The 20705-nt window shown below is 41.8% G+C and overlaps 1 protein-coding gene across 1 annotated transcript in view; it reads right to left on the bottom strand.

Moving 5' to 3' along the window:
- LOC103356262 (histone deacetylase 4-like) overlaps nt 1-20705 on the bottom strand; it is a 137157-nt gene that overhangs the window by 102892 nt on the left and 13560 nt on the right. Inside the window, exon 2 of the mRNA XM_008280348.1 lies at nt 17732-17975. Within this exon, the coding sequence (XP_008278570.1) occupies nt 17732-17753 (22 nt within the window). The 5' untranslated portion in view covers nt 17754-17975. The remainder of the gene's footprint in view (nt 1-17731; nt 17976-20705) is intronic.

Here is a 20705-nt window from a genome sequence, read left to right as displayed (position 1 = left end):
GACAAGGCAGAGCACTGCCATTACTTTCATGTGAGAGGATGGGTTAATTATAAGATTTGGTTTCTAATATGGAGCCTTTCAGAGGAAGTGCAGAGCTTATACCCGGTAATTAGACATAAATCGTTTGACTGAAGCAAATGTAGGGATGTGGGGGAGGGGGTGGGTTTAGTAAGATCATGCTTTGTCTGTGGCAAGGGGAAGACTATACTGTTTAATCCCTTAGAAACACAAACTGATTTTTACACCGTGTTAAGAGCATATTCGTTGCAACGTGGGGTAGTGTGACCTGAGCTTTATATCACAGTGTATTTTAAATTCTAAACTTGAGCTGTTATTAGTTTTATATATATCACAGATCATTAACTTCAAAAAATATATCTCCTTATGGCGTGGTGAGTCTACGAGAAGGACAAGTTCTGTCTTGGCCCACATGTATAGGAATGATAATAGGGTAATAACATCCAGATTTGGTGAATTTGCCTATATTACACAAAAAATCTTGACCTTGTTGTGCAGGGACCAGCAACTGACAACACAAAAAATCCCAAAACAACAGCTAACAATCTAGTTTTGCCTGTGACATGTGCAACCATACATTCAATGCAGGTGTAGCCATGGAAAGAAAAATTACATCCTGCAGCAGATCTGTTCATCAAACAGCTAACAAAATGTGCACATTCAGTGTAGTCAAAGCACAGCATCATCTGCACTGATGGACATTTTTATTGCCACTTGTTGTAAACTTCATGGGCTGGGAAAATGTAAAATATAGCACAAACAGCAAATCTAAGAAATCTGCTTTTACTAAATGCTACCAATCTTTATCAAGGCAGTAGAAGCATAGCAACGACACAGCTCATTTAATTGGGTCCCTTCTGTTTGAAAAAAAAAACACTTCTTCAAGAATAGCGATCTAATTGGTGGTGTGCGCATACTAACCTTATGAAACATCGGTGAGAACACCGCTGAAAGCCTCACTGAGCAGCCAACCTTGTTGCTTTAAAAGGCTAAGATGACAGCGAGATGACACACAGGCGCCGAAATGTTAGAATGTGAGTCACATTAATGAAGCAGCATCTGAAAGAAGGTAGAACCCCTCTGGAATACTCTCACACTAACTAATGCACTAACAGTATGACTAAACACGCAACAATTAAGGCCTTTGACCGCCAGAGTTTTACAGCGCCATTTCATCAAGTGTCAGTCATGACAGCTTCATTATTCACATCAAAGAGAGAACTGAAAGGGCCTGTGACTGTGCTTGGCCCGGACAAAAACACAAGGAGTATATCCTCATATAGACACTGGCACACAAGCACACACATACTGTAGTTGGTTGACTACAATTGGCTCAGTCCCTACACCAATTTTCTCCCTCTAATTACAATTAAAATAGTCACGCTTGTTTTCATGCAGCATAAGCACACCAGCGCTGAGCTAAGAATGGATCACTTGTTTGTTGGGTCATGATGACAAAAGGCCCTTGAAAAGCGGGGGCCAGTGTCCAGGCCTAACCTTTGCCAGTGGAGATGGAAGGTTGTCTCTTTCTCCGGCCAAAACACTTGCAGATTCATTCGGCGAGCCATCTCGGAGCTAAAAGGTTGGAAGTTCAAGCCCCCAGTACATAAAGTGCTTTCTACAGCAACATAAACAAGGACGCCGTATCGCTGTATCAAACAACTTCAAGGACGCATACACACATCAGAATAAACCCATCCCTGACCACCAGTAATTTTCCTCAATAAATCATCCCTATCTAATTCTGGATGTCCTTCAAATCATTCCAAGCAGTGCGCTCGTGCAGCAATTGACGCCTTACGTGCAAGTGGAGTGGCTCAGCTGTTCACCCTTAAGGTTTCAATTGAAGTTTTCAGGACCAGAAAACAACATTAAAAGCACATGTGGGTTTTTTTTTTTTTTGTATGTGCTTTTAATGTTGTTTTCTGGTCCTGACACTTGTTCAAAAGTGCACAACCATGCTTAGCAAAATGCTGCAACATCCTCTACAAGCTGACGTTCAGCAGGTTAAATGTTTACCATGGTTACCATCCTAGCTTTGTGTGTAAGCATCTAACATCAACCAGTTGGGACTTGACACAAAGCACAGCTGAGGTTGATGTAATCGGTTGTTTGTTGGTGATCCCCAATGACAGAACAGACAGGAGGTTACTGAAGGCATTACAACCGCCCTGCTAGGTGTATGAGTGGTTGTACCAAATTTCACTGGAGTCCAACCATTAGTTTTTCCATTACAAAAGAATTACCAAAGTCATCTGGATGTGGCAACCGTAAATGTGTGTATCCTTCTATTTGTCTCCTCTACAGTGTTGACAGTAATGTGACAGAATTTACATCCATTATCAAAAAATCAACACCGATGTAACACGCTAAATGACATTACACAGGCCGCTGAGGTCGGAGTGATGACACGATTCAGGCACTGTAATCTAGGTCTACTTTTAGATCGCTGTCAGCCTTATTACAGGGCATTACTTCATTGGATAATGTAACAGGCTGCCTTGATCCTCCTCTGTTGACATAATACTAAGGTCATAACATTACTGGAGAGACCAGGGAGGGGATGACATTGTGCACCTGGGGCTTAAAGCGATAGTCAGTCTGTAAAAATAACCCATTAAATATGAAATGGGAGTCTCAGAAAGTTTTGCTTGTACCAATTTGAAAATTTGTCAAAATGCAAAGTACAATGCAATTAACTACCTCCAAAGCTGCCATCACGAAGGCAGCAGTACATCTCACTCAGTTGGTGCTCTGATGTGGTTTGTTTATTTGTGTTTTGGCATGAGGCTACTGTGCGTCTGGTGTGGACAAAAGGGGATGGGGGCCCCATTAGATCTGTGCTTGAAACAAACAAAATGTCCTCTGTTCTCTAAATAAAATAAATTTGTGAGAGAGGGAAACACTGGAGAGGGTGAATACCCGGTGTCTATTAACATTGTCTATAAATAGATCAAAAGCTTAAATATTCCCCCCCCCCCTCTGTCCGGTCGCTTATGATCCTGAACGTACCCGAAATCAACTTTCACCTATTAAACTTGGGGTGTCTTGTGCAAGGTGGCGCAGTTGGTAGCACTGTTGCCTCGCAGCAAGAAGGTTGCCGGTTCGCATCCCGGTGGGGGCACCAGGATCTTTCGGCGTGGAGTTTTGCAGTTCTCCGGCTTCCTCCCACAAGGTCCAAAAGCATGTTGAGGTTAATTAGTGATTCTAAATTGTCCATAGGTGTGAATGTGAGTGTGCTTGGTTGTCTTGGTTGTAGCCCTGTGATAGACTGGTGACCTGTCCCCTGCCTTCACCCTAAGTCAGCTGGGATAGACTCCAGCCCCCCCGCGACCCTAATGAGGATTAAGCGGTGTATAGACAATGGATGGATGGATGTCTTGTGCTAGTTTGGCATAGCAAAATGAACAAGAACCTGTCTTATATGTATAATGTGTTCATGTTGACATTTTACACTGTCGCACATGACTGTTAAATAGAGTTTAAGAGTTCAGCAGATGGTGTGGAACAAACATCTGATTTGTTCTAGTATAGGTTTGGCCCGAGGGATCGCAACGAAATGATGCATGCCGGCAATTAGTTATGCAACAAATAAATGTACAACTTCTAAACAATGAGATCTATTTATTATGCAACCTTATGAACAAATATTTGTTTCTTTGCATTACACTGGTCCAAACGTGGTTGTGGCTTAACTTGACAGAAACATTTTGGCGGTGATATTACTAACATTATTTAGTCAACAATTGGATTGGCATGAAGAATGACAGAAAATATGGTAATAAAAGGACTAAGGGGATGTGAGGGTAACATTTATAGCCACGTGAAAACAGAAGGTGCCATGGTTACATGGTATGCGCCGTAATAATCACTTTTTTTTTCCCTCATAGCAAGACTGTGCTTTAGAAATATCCGTCCGAACATATTCACAAGGTTGCTACAGTGATTGGTGGATTTCAATCTGCAACCGTAACAACAGCGTTTCAAATTCAATAGTATGTTTCGGAGCAAAGACACCCTATTGCCCCAGAAAGACACTGATCTAATGTCAGGAGAAACTTCCGACTCTATCATGTGAAGCGATTAAAGCAGCCGTCAGAGTCCAAGTGTCGCTTTCTGCACCCAGTGTGTTTGCCACAAACTATTTAATTGTTTAGTCCACACAACCCTCTGAGAGTGCATCTTTGTCAGGTCAAATAAACATTCCCACGGAAGGACCGGTGTTTGCGTGTATTATACGATGTGTCAGCATCTTCCGTTGCATTTCCATGCGAGTGAAAGTGCTTTATGTGTGGCTTGTCATTGCACGGATGCTCATTAGAGTGTTAGCTCCCAGTGCAATCGTGTGAGAGTGACAGTGAGCCCGATAGACGCTGACACAAAGACAAAATCACAGTCAGGGCGACTATGAGCAGGAGATGGTTGGAGTTAACCACATTTCAGTGAGCTGCAGAAGGCTGTTGACATTAAAGTCAACAGGTCTTTAGTTGACACACATTCTCTGAATTCTTAATACCATCCCAGTGAACTGTGCCGCAAAGACTCACAGCTTTACATGATATTTCAGCAAAACCTGCCTTCCAGTTGCACCAGCTCTCCGTTATATATCAAACAAAATTAACACGCGGACGGAAAAAGAACGAATCCATCAAAGTGCAAACGTCTTTGACAGTTAACTGTGGTGACAAGCTCGCAGACTCGCAGGTCACAGTGAGCCATATTTTTTATTCAACGAACGTCTTCACACCAACTCATTTATCCAGCCAGCGCCACATCTACAGCACACCCTCGCTGTTTCATTCGTCTAATAGGCTAGTGCCTGTGAAAGCTGGAGAAATGAGCTTGCTATGTTATGCTAATGGATGTAAGAGAAGTCTGGTAAATTACAAAGTGGGAGGACGACAAACCTAATTTTCATGCAATTTGACTGATGACGACTGCCGCTGAACTCGGTGATCTTGCATAGCTTTTTACAGCAAGCTTCCTGGTAAACCACAGGAAAGTCTTGATAAGACTTGAAAAGGATGTGGTGTACACTTATAGAATACTTATGAGGTAAAAACATGCACTGAGCCTTAAATACTAATGTGATAACAGTTCAAAAGGTTTTAGCATTCACACTTAAAAAAGAAGTCCTTGATTGTATCTAGATAGGTGTAAGTACATTTTGAGGAACCCGACATAGTCTTCAAGATGGAATATTTGTGAAATTCAGTTTAGAGGTGCAAGGTTTATCACTCTGATATTCAGATGTTTTCTTGATGTTTTTGTGTGTTATTTGTTGTTTTATCTTGTTATCTGACCCAAGGCACTCTTGAAAAAGTGATTTTTAATCTCAATGAGGGTTTAAATTGTTAAATAAAGATTAAAGTCCCTCTGAGGTAATTGATTAAACCCCTAAAAAATCACCTATGTGTGTAGAAGTTACATCTTTTAAAGTTTTATTTGTGTGAAAATAATCCCTTTCTGCCTTAAAATGTCTTAGATGCAACTCCACATCATTGTTTCCTCGATAAGCTCCCTGCTCACAGACTACTCAGCAGAAACACTGTAAGTCTACCCAACACTCCACAATGGCTTGGTTTCACATTTGAATAATTCAATCATACATGTTTGAACCGCGCCGGAATCTTTCTGCGTGGAGTTTGCATGTTCTCCCCGTGCTGCGTGGGTTCTCTCCGGGTTGACCCTAGTGAGGATTAAGCGGTGGATAGATAATGGATGGATGGATGTTTGAACCCGAAGGTTATACACAGAAAGCTCCACTCTGCCAACTGACCCCTTAGGTTTCCAATGTATAAAACCCCCAGAAGTCTAAATCTGTGGTGTTGATCGTCAGTTCACTGCAGCTTCACGATGGGAATGCTTAGCCATGGCGCTAGCTACTTATTTTTCTCATGATATGTCTTCCAGCACAAAAAAACACCATATGGACCATAACAAGAAAAAATAATCTTAATCTTCACTGGAGGGGGTCTTCAAAGGTTTGCTGTCATGCATTGCCATGTTAGCCGCTTCAAACATCTGAAGATGCACAATCAGCTCGTTATTTTCCCAAACAATAATCTATCATTCTGTTCATGTTTCCGAACAACAAAAAGACGCAGTAGCCAAGGCTTTTTCTTCTAAAACATCAAAACAACATGGAGCTACTAACAAAGCCTCTTTGCTGAGCGTACACTGTGAAAACACCATCCTGCAGTTTCATTTTGTCCTAAATAAAAACATATTTATCTATAACTACCCAAATTTGTCAGCTAAAGTGGTGAATTTAGCAATGATAGACCAAAGATGAAAAGACCAAATGCCTTAACGCTTCAAACTGAAAGGCCTTTCTTGGCTCACAAAACAGACAAGTTGTGTCTTCTGCTTTGCATCCCCCCCCACGTTAACATTCATGTCCCTCTGAGGCTTCATCCTCCAGTGTTTCATCTTGCTTCCTCTTCTCACTTAAAAGCCTGTTTCCGAAGAACAGTTGTAAAATACTAAGTAGACTGCCACTTGTTATCATCTTCACTCGGCTGTTTTAAAGTTCAGAGGTCGTATGCAGTTCACTCTGTGAGGCTAAATATACCTGAAACATAAACTTGGCATTTTGCGAATCAACCGCCCACACATTTATCATTCAGCGTCCAAAACAGCAAGCATGTTTATCCAAAACACTGATAATATCCCAGCACCACTGCAGCTCTGTGCACCGTGGGTCACGGCTAACAAGCACATTGATCTTGTAAAAACATGTCGATTGAAACATAGAATCTTAATAACACAATCGAATCAACACTGAAACATACAACACGGCTGGATTATTGCTGTTTTTTGACAGTTTTATTGCTATAAGGAAGAAACTCTATGAGAAGCGGCCCTAACGGTTATTTATTTAAGTGATATTTGCTAAGAAGGCAAGCTTTTTGTAAAAAGGCCTTCAAATTACACACATTCACACATGCAAGCTGCCAAATGCAACCACAGGAGTCTACTCTTGGCAGCTGAGCAGCTCCAGTGGAGCAGTAGGAGTTCAAAAGCCTTGCTGAGTAGAAGGCTCTGAGAGAGGAACATAATACGTTCACTTAAACAAACCTGATTTCCCCAGCTAAATGGGAGTTATAAAGCCAGAAAACTCCTGGTTTAAAATCCTCATCCTCTACCTCAGGAAGGTTTAGTCATACACCATTTGTGGCCTACCAAGACTAGTCTCTTGCTACAGATGGAATTTCAATTGTTAACTGGAGACTTGGTGGTGCAGCGCTGCTTGTAAAAGTCAAAATCCCAGTCCCCCCTTGGGTTAGTGGGAGACCGTGTTGAGATCTGAGCAAGCCAGGAACAAAAAGACCCGATCTAAAGCAGTCATTACGTAGAATGGCGGTACGGTGCCCTACTTCTGCTGGCTGGTGCTGGGAAAACACGGATACCAGCTTCTGACAGAGGAAAGGAATGAGCGAAGGTATCTGCGAGGTAACCTTAAGCAAGGCGGTGTCACTTAGTGTTGCAAATGCCCACTTTGATGTCTGCAAAACTCCACGAGAGCACTTTGAGGATTATGCTGCTACTTTTAGCCGAGGTATTTGATGTCAACCAGGACCAGGTAGTTTTACGAGTATCACAAAAAGCACCGATAAGAGGCAAGAACGGCTTCATTAAAAATGTTCAAAATAAATAAACACACAAAGTTTATTACAAGCAAGTTCCTTTTCATGCTATCCACTCGTTTTTTAGAAGAGGCGGTCTCTTAAATCTTACTTAACCTTCGGTGACATTTATCACCACATCAAATAGAAACACTTGTTCATGAAATGGCAGCTGTATTACACTTGCACTAAATCAAACTGTAAGTGTCAGAGTTGAGATAAGAGTGTTGGTTTATGTTTTGTTATGTTCGGCTGTACACTGCGGTCTGGAGGAGGGCGGATAAGTGATTTATAATTGATTATAAATCCGTGGAACTGAGTCAGTCTTGGAGGCCTACAACTGTTTCTGAGAATATTAAAGCTTCACTATATTTTTCTATATTTAAACATCGTTCCTGAAGAGCAGTACCTGCATCTTTAAATCATCACACTGGTACTGTGAGTACAAACCTGCAGGGGATGCCAATCATAGTGAACACAACAGCTCCATGGGGCATTTCATGCATTTTTAGCACACTGCGGCACACAGCAGAGCTTGAAGGCCTCTGTTTCAGGGATTATCCTCGGATTAGTGCCTGGAAAAGTTCATTCTGCCCGGGGAGACCAAGGGTGCACTGAGCCCTTCCTAACAGGGATTGTGTAACGGCTGGGAACTTTTGATTTTGTTTTGTTCATAGAAGCAGGAGGATTACATCCTCAGAAACCCACCTGACCTGCCTCCCTCTTCTCCACTGTCCCCTCTTGAACCCACACAGCCAAGAGCACCTCCCCGCCAGATGGGAAATACAAGATCAAGATCAAGATCAACTTTATGCTCTTACATTGTCAGACATTTGGATGGGGCTTCCACCCATGCTGCATCCATAAAAAAGCATTCCACATACATAAGAGACAGAGAAAAGGAACAAGAAACATATCTACAAACATAAAAACACACAGGAAAATAAAATAAAAATGTATTAAGAAAAAGTAGACAGATCTGCCACAACCGTAAAAGTTATAAATATAGCTCTGTGTAGGTTTTCATATCAATTATATCCAAAATTTATCGATCGCCATTTAGATTTTTTTTTTTTTTTTTTTTTTTTTTTTTAAATAAAAGTAGGGATATGTGTTTTAAATCTACTCAAATGACAATGTGGTATTGTAAATCTCATCCCTGATGGCAGTAGCTGGTACTCAGTGTGTAGCGCATGAGATGAGTTGGTTATTATCTTGTTGGCTTGCCTTTGCACAGCCTGTTTGTAGGTAGACTGCAGGGATGGATGCTGTCTTACACCCATTATCTTCCATGCTGTCTGCATGAGTCTGGCCAGCTTTGACTTCACATTCACAGAAAGGTTACCAAACCAAGCTGTGATGCGGGATCTAATTAGGCCACCTGATGAAGTCATATCGATCGACAACTTTAAATCTTTCGTTTCAGATTTGATTTCTTGTTTTTTTCCCTTGAAAAATATTGTTATGCTCTTCGTCTAAACTCTGCCTTGCTCTCAAACTATGGTCAAACATACAGATTTTTTATGCGTTAGTACATGTACACTCAAGTTGTTTCAGTGCGCTTGTGAAACTTTTGGATTTTGGCGTAACAGCTGATGGCCTGATAGCTAAGTGGTTACAGTGAATACCACATAGGGGCAAACGCATTTATTGGTGAGTCCCTGGTTTGACTTCCAGGCAGGTTTTTTCTGGTATTCTCTTGTGGTCCACGTGAGATCTACTAGACTCTCTCTCCCAGGCCAGGAAACATTATCTTCACTGTAAGTTAGCATGTTAAAAGACAGCCACTGTGCAATAGAGATCGAGTTACTATATGTTGCTGTTAAACCGACTGTTTTTCATTCCAAAAGTCATACAATAGAGATTTACGTCCTGACGGGGGGAGCTGGACTAAGCTGATTAAAGGGAGAGCACCCTCCGATAGGAGACATTCTAAGGAGTAAAGCGAACATACACAAGGTGGCAGAGAAAATGTCATTGTACTGTTTGAAGAATTTTGGTAGGGTTGTTATATAAATAGTAAGCGACGGTGAGGAAATGTGTGAAAGGAGAGCAGTGGAATCATATGGAGGTAAAGGCACAGCCCCCCGGGGAGTCGAACCAGAGACACGTTCCTTGAAAGCTGCACCCATTTGGCGTGTGTCCTAACCGCTTCGTTATCAGCTTTTGTGAGCGAAAAGAGGCAACCTCAGTTCCACGAGGAGAGGTTAAGCCAGGGCACGAGAAATCAGTGCAAATAGCAGCATATCTGAGTGCAGACGTACAGTTTAGAGCAGCAGCTGGGAAAATCTGAATAGAGGCAGTTTAAGTGCAAGAGTTGAGTTTCGAGGGAGAGCATTACCACATCTGAATGTAAACTCAAGAAATCGTGTTTTCAAACTGGAGCATGCACGTTCCTACAGAAGACAGAAATATACTTCCATAATAAAACACCAAGACCTGTGAGATGGTTTCATCACGGATGACGACAGGCCTGAGACGTCCCACTTGTCTGGGGTTAATCTCCTGTCTCTGTAACATTCAAAACCAAGCGATAAGTCATTTCTAAATGACCCTCTGAAATGTTTCTGTCCTTTTTTTAGCTAAGACAGCAGCATCAACTGAGAACTAACTCATTTACTTATTCGGTCTACAGCTTCTACACTCACTAGTGTAAAAAAAATCAAAATGACAGGTGAACAAACATCCCTCTGAGGCCCCGATGTTGAAGTTTTGAGGTTCTGAAATTCCATTAACATTAACACTGACATGTTGTTTAAACTCTGTCAAGAAACAGTGATAAGATCTAATAATTGCAGGACAGATATTCTGCTCAACAACTTACTAACAGATATAACAAAAATATGAAATGCTGAACAGATATTTACAAATCAATGACATACATTTGAAGAAGACGTACCATGACTGTGACCTCATGTGTCTTTACTTGATCTGCAAACAAACCGACAAGGATCTAATGAACGGCTGACTTATATTTTCAATGGATTGATAATTTCTCTAAGCATTTAAGAACTACAACAGCCAATGCAGTTGGCCAATAGCTTCCTTGCAACAGGCTTTTTTTTTTTTTGTCTTTAGGAATGATCATAACTAAACAGTATCCATCCATTATCTATACACTGCTTAATCCTCACAAGGGTCGTGGGGGGGCTGGAGTCTATCCCAGCCGACTTAGGGTGAAGGAAGGCGACACCCTGGACAGGTCGCCAGTCGGTGAATCCGGTGAGAACCCACGCTGCACGGGGAGAACATGGAGACTCCTTGCAGAAAGATTCTGGTGCCCCCACAGGGACGCAAACCGGCAACCTTCTTGCTGCGAGGCAACAGTGCTACCAACTGCGCCACCTTGCAGCCCACTAAACAGTATGTAAGTCCAAACACTTAGCTTTTGGAGTTGGAAGACATCAGCTGTTCCAAACCTTACATTAAACTAATTTAATTCATTGGCCTTCTCATCCTTGTACAGGACTTCTCTCTTTTTACTGTACCACAGTTGCTCGTTAGGCAGAGGTCTTGCAGACAATGGGGCTCCTCTTGCATTTTTCTCGTACTGTAAGCTCAACAGAAAAATGTGAATCCTTGCACAGTAATTTTTAAGGTTTTGCACGTTCTTAAAAGAGACAGATTATGCTCATTTCCAGCCATGTATTTTTATGCTGGGACTCCACTAGAGTAGCTTTGCATGATTCAATGTTTTTAAAAAAAAAACTTTATATATATCTCCCCTCTTCCTAAAAGAGGAAATATTAGCTCCAGGCTTTTCCAGGCCCTCTTCACTAAAAGCCCACATTCTTCTGATTGGCCAACTCCCGGAAGCCCGCCAAGGAGCAGCACCCACACATAAATTCTAACTGGAAACTTCTTTAATTCATTTGTACGTGTTCAAACGATCTGGACTACAACTGGAAATATCCACAGCAAAGACTACAGCGAGACATCGGTAAATATTGTGGTTATTACTTGTGTATTATGTGACAACGGTGGATTTAGTATTTCAGCGACAAACTGTGAAAAGGCTGTTTTTGCATACATACGCCTGCTAATAGTGTATGTGTGGGAAAAGGGCTAGAATGCCAACTAAAGCGGCAAATGTCTGCTATCAGAAAACGCCAAACGTAATGTAGCCAGTAAAATGTTGCTCTGCCTTTGTCAATTGACTGTATGTTGAAGGCATGACGTGTCTGCAGCAGAAAATAAAGAAAAACATGTTATATCTCACTTAATTTTCAAACTGATTGCAGACTGAACCTCCGGGTCGCTTTGCAAAGTACTGATCTGAACTATGAGTTTCGTTGCATCCCTTGCATACCCGTCTCAAGCCTATATTGGAGGCTACAGTCATATTTTTGCCACCACTATAAACCCACTGAGCTACAATCGTTGTCGCCACAAAGCAACAGCTCTTGTGGCATGTGTACAGTTTCTAGACAGATCTCTTTACCAGCGCGTCTGCTGAAAGCCGATTCAACAAGAAAAAAAACAAAAAGGTAGACACAAAAGGTAAGTTGTTATATTGTCTAATTTAGCAACCAAATCAGCCATAAAAGCATTATCTACTTATATAATGATCTGTGTTTATTTGAAAGAACACAGCACAGCAGTTGGAGCACAAAAACCATAATTCAATTCTGAGCCTTTCTTCCGGCAGAAGCAAAGCTTTGAATGCTTAATAAATTCTTCAGAAGGCCACATTGCACACTTGTTTCATCTGACAATAAGATTACTGGAATGGAATATTCTGAAAAACTGTGGAGAGGAAGACAATAATGAAGCAGTAATCTTATTTCTCCACAGCAGCTTCCATTGTTCTCTTAAAAAGGCTTCTGTTTAGTCAGATTCGACTCTCATTCCAATCCGTCTTTCCATTGAGAAATATTTTGCAGAGCCAAGGATAAATTAGAACAATAACATTTCTGAACTATACTCGACGCAGATAGGAGAGAGAGCTATTGTGTCAGTTTGGACAATCTGGAGATAGCGGCGGCTGCAGCACACTGAAGCACAGACCAAGTGAACGGCATCGCTCTCTGTTTAACTCCCTTAATAACTTCCTCTGAATAAGCTCCTCTAAACTTCATTTTGCCTCTCGCCTTGGTCGACTTCAGTCATCTTTAGACAACTTTCAAAACGCTCAGACTAAAACCATCAATTAACACCCCGAGCCTTTTTCCTTGTGTGACAGTGGCCTCTGTAAATGAGGAATCATCAGTGTGGGCCAGCAGGTGTTAAGCTCCCTTTTTGAAGATTATGCGTCACTTTCCAGTGGCCTGGCCCAGACACTAGCCACTCTCTTCTAATCCACCACTGCAGGCTTTTGATAGCTCCCACTGCGAGTCTTTATTACAGTTACTGATTAAAACTGGGACCAGAGAGAGAGAGAGAGGGGGGGGGAGAAAAAAAAACCAGACAGATACAGAAATTAGAGTGACAGAAGAGAAGGAAGGGCAAGCGAATAAAATTAAAACTACTCCTATTTCAGAAGCAAGGAGCCTAAACTGTACAGCGGCTGACTTTGATTACCTCTAAATCTGATACTTAAGCTTAAATTTTGATAAAGGAAACACTTGACCCAAAATATCAAAGTCCAACACATTTATTCCATATTTTTTGACAGGAAATAGTGCCGTCAGAAAAGCTTTAAAAATCGCACCCCTGTATTTTTAGCTGTGACATTAATATACCGAAAGCACTAAAAACAAAGTGCTAGAACTTGCATAAAATTGGCAAGAAAAAAAAAAAAATCAAATCTCTGACTATCACAGCTGTAAAAGAAAGAACTTCAAACCCACACGGCTTGCTCGATCACAATGCAGAAAAACAACAGTCTTATCTAGCATCAGTTTACACTCTAGCATCGTTTGTACGGCACTTATTGTGCTGTCATTCCTCTCAGTAATGTCTCTCCTCCGCTCTGTTACTGAAGAGGGATAAAAATCTACACATGGATGCGGTCGTCCCAAAAACTTGACATGAATTATTCACAACCATCTGCCATGGATCAGCGGTCTGAATAAGGCTAAAATAATAGAGGAGGTGTGCGGGGGGTGTTTTTTTTGTCCTTTTTTTTTTTAATCTAGTGATTATTATTTTATTGTTAACTTAAAATTTAAGAAACATGACTCAGTGACAGATCTCCATTTGATGCCCTAGAAAACATAGACACATATTCACATTGCTTACACTAGGAGTGTATTTATCCTAAAAACCCAACCAAGCAGCCCCCTCCCTGTACCTCAATACTACACAAACGATCCCCCACATACCAACCAGCTAGCATAAAAAAGTACAAGGAAAGGCGGTTTGTTTCCTTTTGCCACACAGAATCCGTCTGCAGTTTAGGTTGTTGCATGCACGGTGACAAAATGTTGGGAATTGATCTTAGGAAGAAGAGATGCATGAAAACTAGGGATGCACACTATATCAGCCCCATCGGTATCGGCCGATATTCGTGTTTTTTCCATAGACTGTATAAAAGATGGACGTAGCAACCGGCCCTGAAAAATGAAGCCAACCCGGATGTGTCAAAAACCTGCAATATCACTACGTCCACTAGTCCTGGCTCCAAAAAGTCCTGGCTCCCATAGACTTGAATTGGAAAAGAAGTGATCACAGATCACCAAATACCGCATTCCCCCAGCTCAGGATTTTTTTCTTATTGTTTTCATAGTCAAATCCAGAGATCAGGTGGCCAATCTGAAAATAAATCAATACTGAATTTTTTAAAAATCGTCAACATTTTGCGGGGCAAGGGGCGTGGCTGGCTTGATTGACAGTCGGCAGCGACCATACAGATGAAGCGAGCAGAAGGTGGTAAATGTGGGTGGGGCAGAGAGGGCCCGCCTCTCAATCCGTCTGACCAATCGCTGCTCCTATGGCTCCGCCCCCCTCCGACGATTTTTGCGTCACTGGCTCCAAAAATCCAAGATGTCAACCAGGAAGTAGCAAAACCCTGGCTTCATTTTCTCAGTGCAGAAACCAACGGGTGACGTCACGGTAGCTACGTCCATCTTTTATACAGTCTATGGCTTTTTCCGATATATTGGTATTGGTCTGATGAACAAATTTAGCCGATGTGAAAAACCCATGATTGTCTATCATTAGCGCCTTTGTCTTTACGTTTGATATCGCTGCTCTTTCACAGATGTTTCTTCTTAAATGGTCCTCGACTTGAACATTAAATATGTTTAAACATGTTTGTTATGTAATAAAGAAGACTATATGGTCTAATTTCGTATGGGCGTCTTTTGAATTGTTTTCACAGTGCTTACTTATACTCATTTTTCAGTGAGAACAAAAACTGAATATCGACATCAGTAATATTGGTTATCGGCGATATCAGAAATCTGAATATCGGATATCGGTATTTCCCAGAAATTTTAATATCGTGCATCACTAATGAAAACACACATGAAAATAGGTAAGCAAAATTTATTCACAGGGTGGAACACAGGCAGCATAAAGTCCAAATTCAACTATCTACAAAGAAATCCAGCAGGGAAATGGGGGCACTTGGTCTCAATTTGCAGCCACACAGAAGCATTCATGAAAAACTGACACACTCCTCTATAGGCTGCCAACATAAACTACCATCCAACCTGTACCATCACGGACAAGACAAGAAGAAGTAGTCCGGGGGTCAGTCCAAGAAGCAAAAACACGACTAGTTAAACAATACCAACACCTACAGAACCCAGCGTTAGCTTGTTTTATGGTTAGACTGTACAGGCCTCAGAGCATTTTTAACAAGCTTTACACAAGGCCTCCAGCAGCAGACGGCCCCTCTCTGTTTGTGTTCCAGGCCGGGGAGTCGCTGTGCATGACGATTTATTGACGCAAGAACCCCCCCCACCACCACCGTCCTCAGCCAGGACCTGCCACAGATTACTGCTGCTGGAGAGAGGAGAGCAGAGGAGGGAGGCGAGGGAGGCGAGGGGACAGAAGGGGAGGGTCTCGCCGGGATGAGAGAGTTTTTCTGTGTGTGTGTTCTAACTCTGCCTCCAAGGCCATAAACCCGGCTCCAAAATGCCAAGTAGCATGTCAACATGCCAGCCTTTGCCACCCAAGTTTAAGTCAGACAAAAGGCCCTTTAGTGCTCTAAAATGGTGGTTTAAGAATAGGAAACGATGATCTGTCATATGTGGAAAAGGGCTTAGCGATGCCGCACAGACTGGAGGGCGACAAGGAGAAAATGAACTGCTAACAGCCCGGGAGGTGAAGCTGAGCAGTGACAGCTTCATTCTTAATTTCTGAGCAAAAAAAAAGTGGAGACAAGTCTGGCAGTTGAAATGTTTTCGCTTAATACAAAAAATTTCAACAGAACTATCCCTCGCATATTTCTTTTTTTTGGCGTTACTTGGTAACAGTTGACATTATGTAAGAAGTCTGTTTTCCAAAATATCATGTTTGTCTATCAACAACTATACTACTAGTGAGGTAAATAAAAAAAGGCTGGCTCCCCTTATTGAAAAAGTTAAATAAGATGAAAAACATGTGGTTCTGACACGGACAGCTGTGGACTCAGGTCGGGGCCACTTTTCCACTGCCTGGATTTTGGTTCACGAAAGCACAAAAGAGTCAGACATCTATGAAATAACCAGAAAACTAAAAGACAAAACAAAATTGACAACAGTGAAATTGTAATCCTGCACATTAAGGTTATATCAGAAAAAGTATTTTACATCTTGTGAGAACTAAACACAGAAAGCACAGAAAACAGGAGGGAAATGAAAGAGGAAAATATGGCTAAGGTTCCACTTACATAATATGATGTATTAAAGAGAAAAACAAAGAAAAAAAGAAGACGGGGAAGGAAATCACAGATATCTTTGGCCTGTGCCAAAATTCACCGCTATGTGACGACCTGAAACATCCACTCTGACGCAAACCCTTTTGGCCGGGACTGCACCATGTCTCTGCAGTTCAAGAGAAAGGACAGTGATGCCAGCAGCCAGCACTGGGTCACACAGGACCATTAGGACCACAACAATTAACCGATGGCTGTGACATCAATCTGCTCAGCATGACCAAGACAACCAAAGCATGATGGGGAGGGAGGACACAATTGGCCTTTTGTCTATTTTGATCTGCGGTTGAGGAAAATCCAGATCTGTACCATGGTCAGGATTAGAGGGGGGGAAAAGAAGGTTTCTGAATATGAGCAGCTCTCACTGGCTGAGATCAAGCACACCAGTTTTAAGTATACAAAGAGAAACCTACTGTGAAATATAATTCATATCCAGTAAAAATTAAAAACAGCTTGTGTCAAAGCATGTAGACATTGAAATTTAGTTTCAAAATGATATTTCCAACGAAAGTCAGCATCAGCATTCAAATAAATCCATCAACACTGCATAGACCAAACATCTTTATCTGACAAGGAAGAAGCCATACGATGTGACAGAATACTTTAAGTAACGCATTCACGGAAAACACAATGAAAGAATGACAGAGAGGATAGTCACGGCCTAAATAAAATAAAACACACAACAAATTTCTGCCTTGAAAGCCACTATAAGTGTTTACATATCCCATGCTTTCATACAAAACAGATGAAATAAAGACGGTTTAAAAGACAACATTAGCAGAGAAGAGTGATGCATAACAAATATTGTGGCAACACAAGCAAAAGAACATGGTCCCTTGAATCGATGTCACAGAGGACAGTAAACTCCTCTTTCAGGTGCTAGAACATTTTTTTAGTTCAGCTAAATTTAGCTCCAAAAACAGCACATTGCGTTGCCCAACATCAACCTGCTTCTATATCAGTACGGACACATCACTGCCGTCTTTTAGCGGTTTGTTGTTAGCGCTGCCTGATGTCACTTTCACCATCTGATTCGAGACTGTGTGGTTACAAAACCTGTGTGTAAGGGTTCCTCGTCACAGGGTACAAATATGAACTAATAAAAACCTTCATGACCAAAGAATCAACACAAAGACCTTCTACCCAATTTCGTCATCATCATCATCACAGTCCCTCCTGTCAAATGTTACATCTTTTTCCGACAGCAGAAGGCCTTTCCGCATCAAAGCAACTACAATAACATACTCCTGTTGTAAAATGTAACTGTTTTCCTACATTTTACCTTGTCGGCTGTGAGAGGTCATTGTTATGGTTGCTGGTGCAGGTGCAGGCTTTATTGGGGAGGCAGAGGAGAGCGACGAGGGTGTCAGCGCACCTCTGTGGCGGGTGTAACGACCACCATGTGCAACACAGCCAGGCCAAGGAGGGACACGGGGGAGCTGTTTCTCAGGACGTCATCACACCGAGCCACAGGTGGAGACCTCAGTGGCGTGTTGGGGCAAGATTCCTTCCACCAAACAGTCAGGCTGTGAGAAACAGATGCAAAGAAGTGTTTATATATATATATGTATATGTGCCTTATCCCAGACAGATGCTGATGTATCAACTGAATTTCAAACAAAGAATTTTTTCTTTCTTTTTCTTGTTCATGACACATAGTTTAGTGTGAGCTCAGTGGTCAGCGGTGAGCTGGGCTGTGGCTACCAAGAAGCAGGGGGTAGCAGGCACTCACAGCCAACAGCAGCAGGTTTAGAATACTTACAATTAATTTTCACAGTTTTGTTATTATGAAGTATGAGGTGTGTCAGAAAAGTTCCAGGACTGGCGTCACAAAAGATATATATTCAAACCCAAACTACAAAATAGAAGTTTTCCCCTTCAGACGATCAACCAGCACAAAGAGATCCTGCAGCGTTCGCTTCGTTCAGAGAAGAGGCAGAGTTGTGGCAGGACAAGTCATGGCTGCTTCACCTCCCTACTCACCCCACCTGGCTCTGTGGGATGTTTTCCTCTTCCCCGAGCTCAAGGGGGTCATCAAGGGGACCCGTTTTGAAGACATGGACGACATCAAGATGGCTGTGACGACAGAGCTCAGGAGGATCCTTCCAGGAGTGCATGGCGGCGTGACAGAGAAGGCTGGGAAAGTGTGTTAGACTACAGGAGGATTACTTGGAAGGGGAAAACTTGTAGTTTGTAGTTTGGATTTGAAATATATCTTTTGCGACATCAGTTCCGAAACTTTTCTGACACACTTCCTATAAATGAAACAAAAACTACTTTCTTCATATACATCTTGAAAGCAAATGTCTAATAATTGACTTAATTTATATCACTGTCGTCAATCCGTTGAACCTCATAACAAACGTTAACCCCACTGTTGGTGAAAAGTCGCTTAATTTAGAGAGGGAGAAACTATGAGAAAGAAAGAAATACGTAAAACATAATGGTTTCTTCCAAGTAAAGGTTATATCACATGTCTGTTTTTCATCAAATGAATCAGGGTTTATTTGAACCATCTGGGTTTACTAAAATCACAGCGTGTTTACAAAGCTCTGCAAGTCACTGTCAGAGCTTATGCTTCTACAGTGTCTGTACCACACCCAGTGAGGGAAAGCTGCTCAGTTTGGCCTGATAGCTCCACCAACCAGCCACAACATTTAAACCGCTGCCAGGTGAAGCGATTAAAACTGATCATCTCATCACAATACAACGTTCTACTGGGAAACCTTGAGTTGTGTGTGGATGATGTTACTTTGACACCCACATAAACATTGTTTCAGACAGACCGAGCTCATCCCCCAACAGCATCAACGCTCTCTGAGTTAAACTGTAAAGACTGTTGGGGAGCAGCTCAAGGAACATGACAAAGAGCCCAACCCTTAAACTCCCTTGATCCCAGTTCAAATCTGTGGAACACACCAGTAGAAACTCGGCCCCTTGCAACCCTTGCAGGACACACTGCACACATCACAGGACGCCTCCAGAGATCCCAGAGCTTTTTTTGACCTACACAAAATCAGGTTTTAATGTTGCAACTGATTGGAATAAAAAAAAAAGAAGACTGAAATGCTACAATAATACATTGAAGTTCCTAAAAAGCCACATTTCATTCTAGTAGTATGACTCGCATGAGTTTTAGCATTCTCCTGTCATTACTAAATTTTCATTTCCACAGCTTGCATGGTCAGCTGGGGAAGTCAGTGCCTAAATAAAAGGCTCTTCCTTTCAGTAGAACCCAAAATTAAATGTAAACAGAGGCCTCCTGAAGGCTTAGACTTACCTCTGAGTCAACAGCACAAGGAAAAGAGGAAGAAAACTTTTCATACCGTCTCGTATGTGTGTGTGTGTGTGTGCGTTATGCAATCAAAACTGCAAGGAGTATGTAAACACACACACACACTCACACTCACACACACACAGAAGCCTCTGGCTATTCAACCCTAACCGGCAGAAACTAAAACTCACCTCTGTCACAACTAACAGGTGTCAACAGAGCTGAACACAAACAAGTGGTAATGAGAGCTGCAATCAGTCAATAGAAATCCCACACTGGCCACAGTAAAGTGTGTGTGTGTGTGTGTGTGTGTGTGTGTGTGTGTGCTCCTTTCCCCTCTCTTTCTCTAACAAATACACACTTGCACTCTTTTTGCCGTCCCCATTACTTTAAAGCTGTTAAACTGAATCATTGTCAAATAAATAAGTTCAGCGCAGTTTGGAAAAATACAACTTCATGGAAACACATTACTGCCAGCCCTCTCCAGGGTCTGACTTCATTTATTAGGAATTATCATCGAAGAAAAACACAGTCCCTTAAGTATATGACAAATTTAATGGAGGCCCGGCTTATTAATTAGCTTTGAATGTGGAAAAACTAATAACAACATGTTGGAGGACTGATCAGTTATTTGAAGTGTTTAAATAAAAAAAATGAGCTCCAGTGTTGCCCTAATACGATGATAATGAAGTTTAAGCGCAGGCTGTCAGCTTTCATTTCTGGGTTTGAGAAAACAAACATCATTGTGTTGCTATGACAAAGTGCTTGCTGCGTGTTTCCCCTTCACTTCTACATTTCCGTGCAGCTCCTCACAGCATCCTTAGAACAATCATTCAGTCGTAGCATCGCCAAGTGCAACATCCAAATCGCAGGCACTGCACTTTTTTAAGGTAAGAGGTAAAATGCAAACACAAAATAACTGCCTAATCATATTCTCCAGACACAAGGGAACGTGTTTGTTTGGTACAGATGCCAGCAAAAA

The sequence above is a fragment of the Stegastes partitus genome, unplaced genomic scaffold (assembly GCF_000690725.1).
Source record: "Stegastes partitus isolate 25-593 unplaced genomic scaffold, Stegastes_partitus-1.0.2 Scaffold190, whole genome shotgun sequence".
Classification (NCBI taxonomy): domain Eukaryota; kingdom Metazoa; phylum Chordata; class Actinopteri; family Pomacentridae; genus Stegastes; species Stegastes partitus.
Note: the sequence above shows the minus strand (reverse complement) of the source record. Positions and strands in the feature narration are given on the sequence as shown.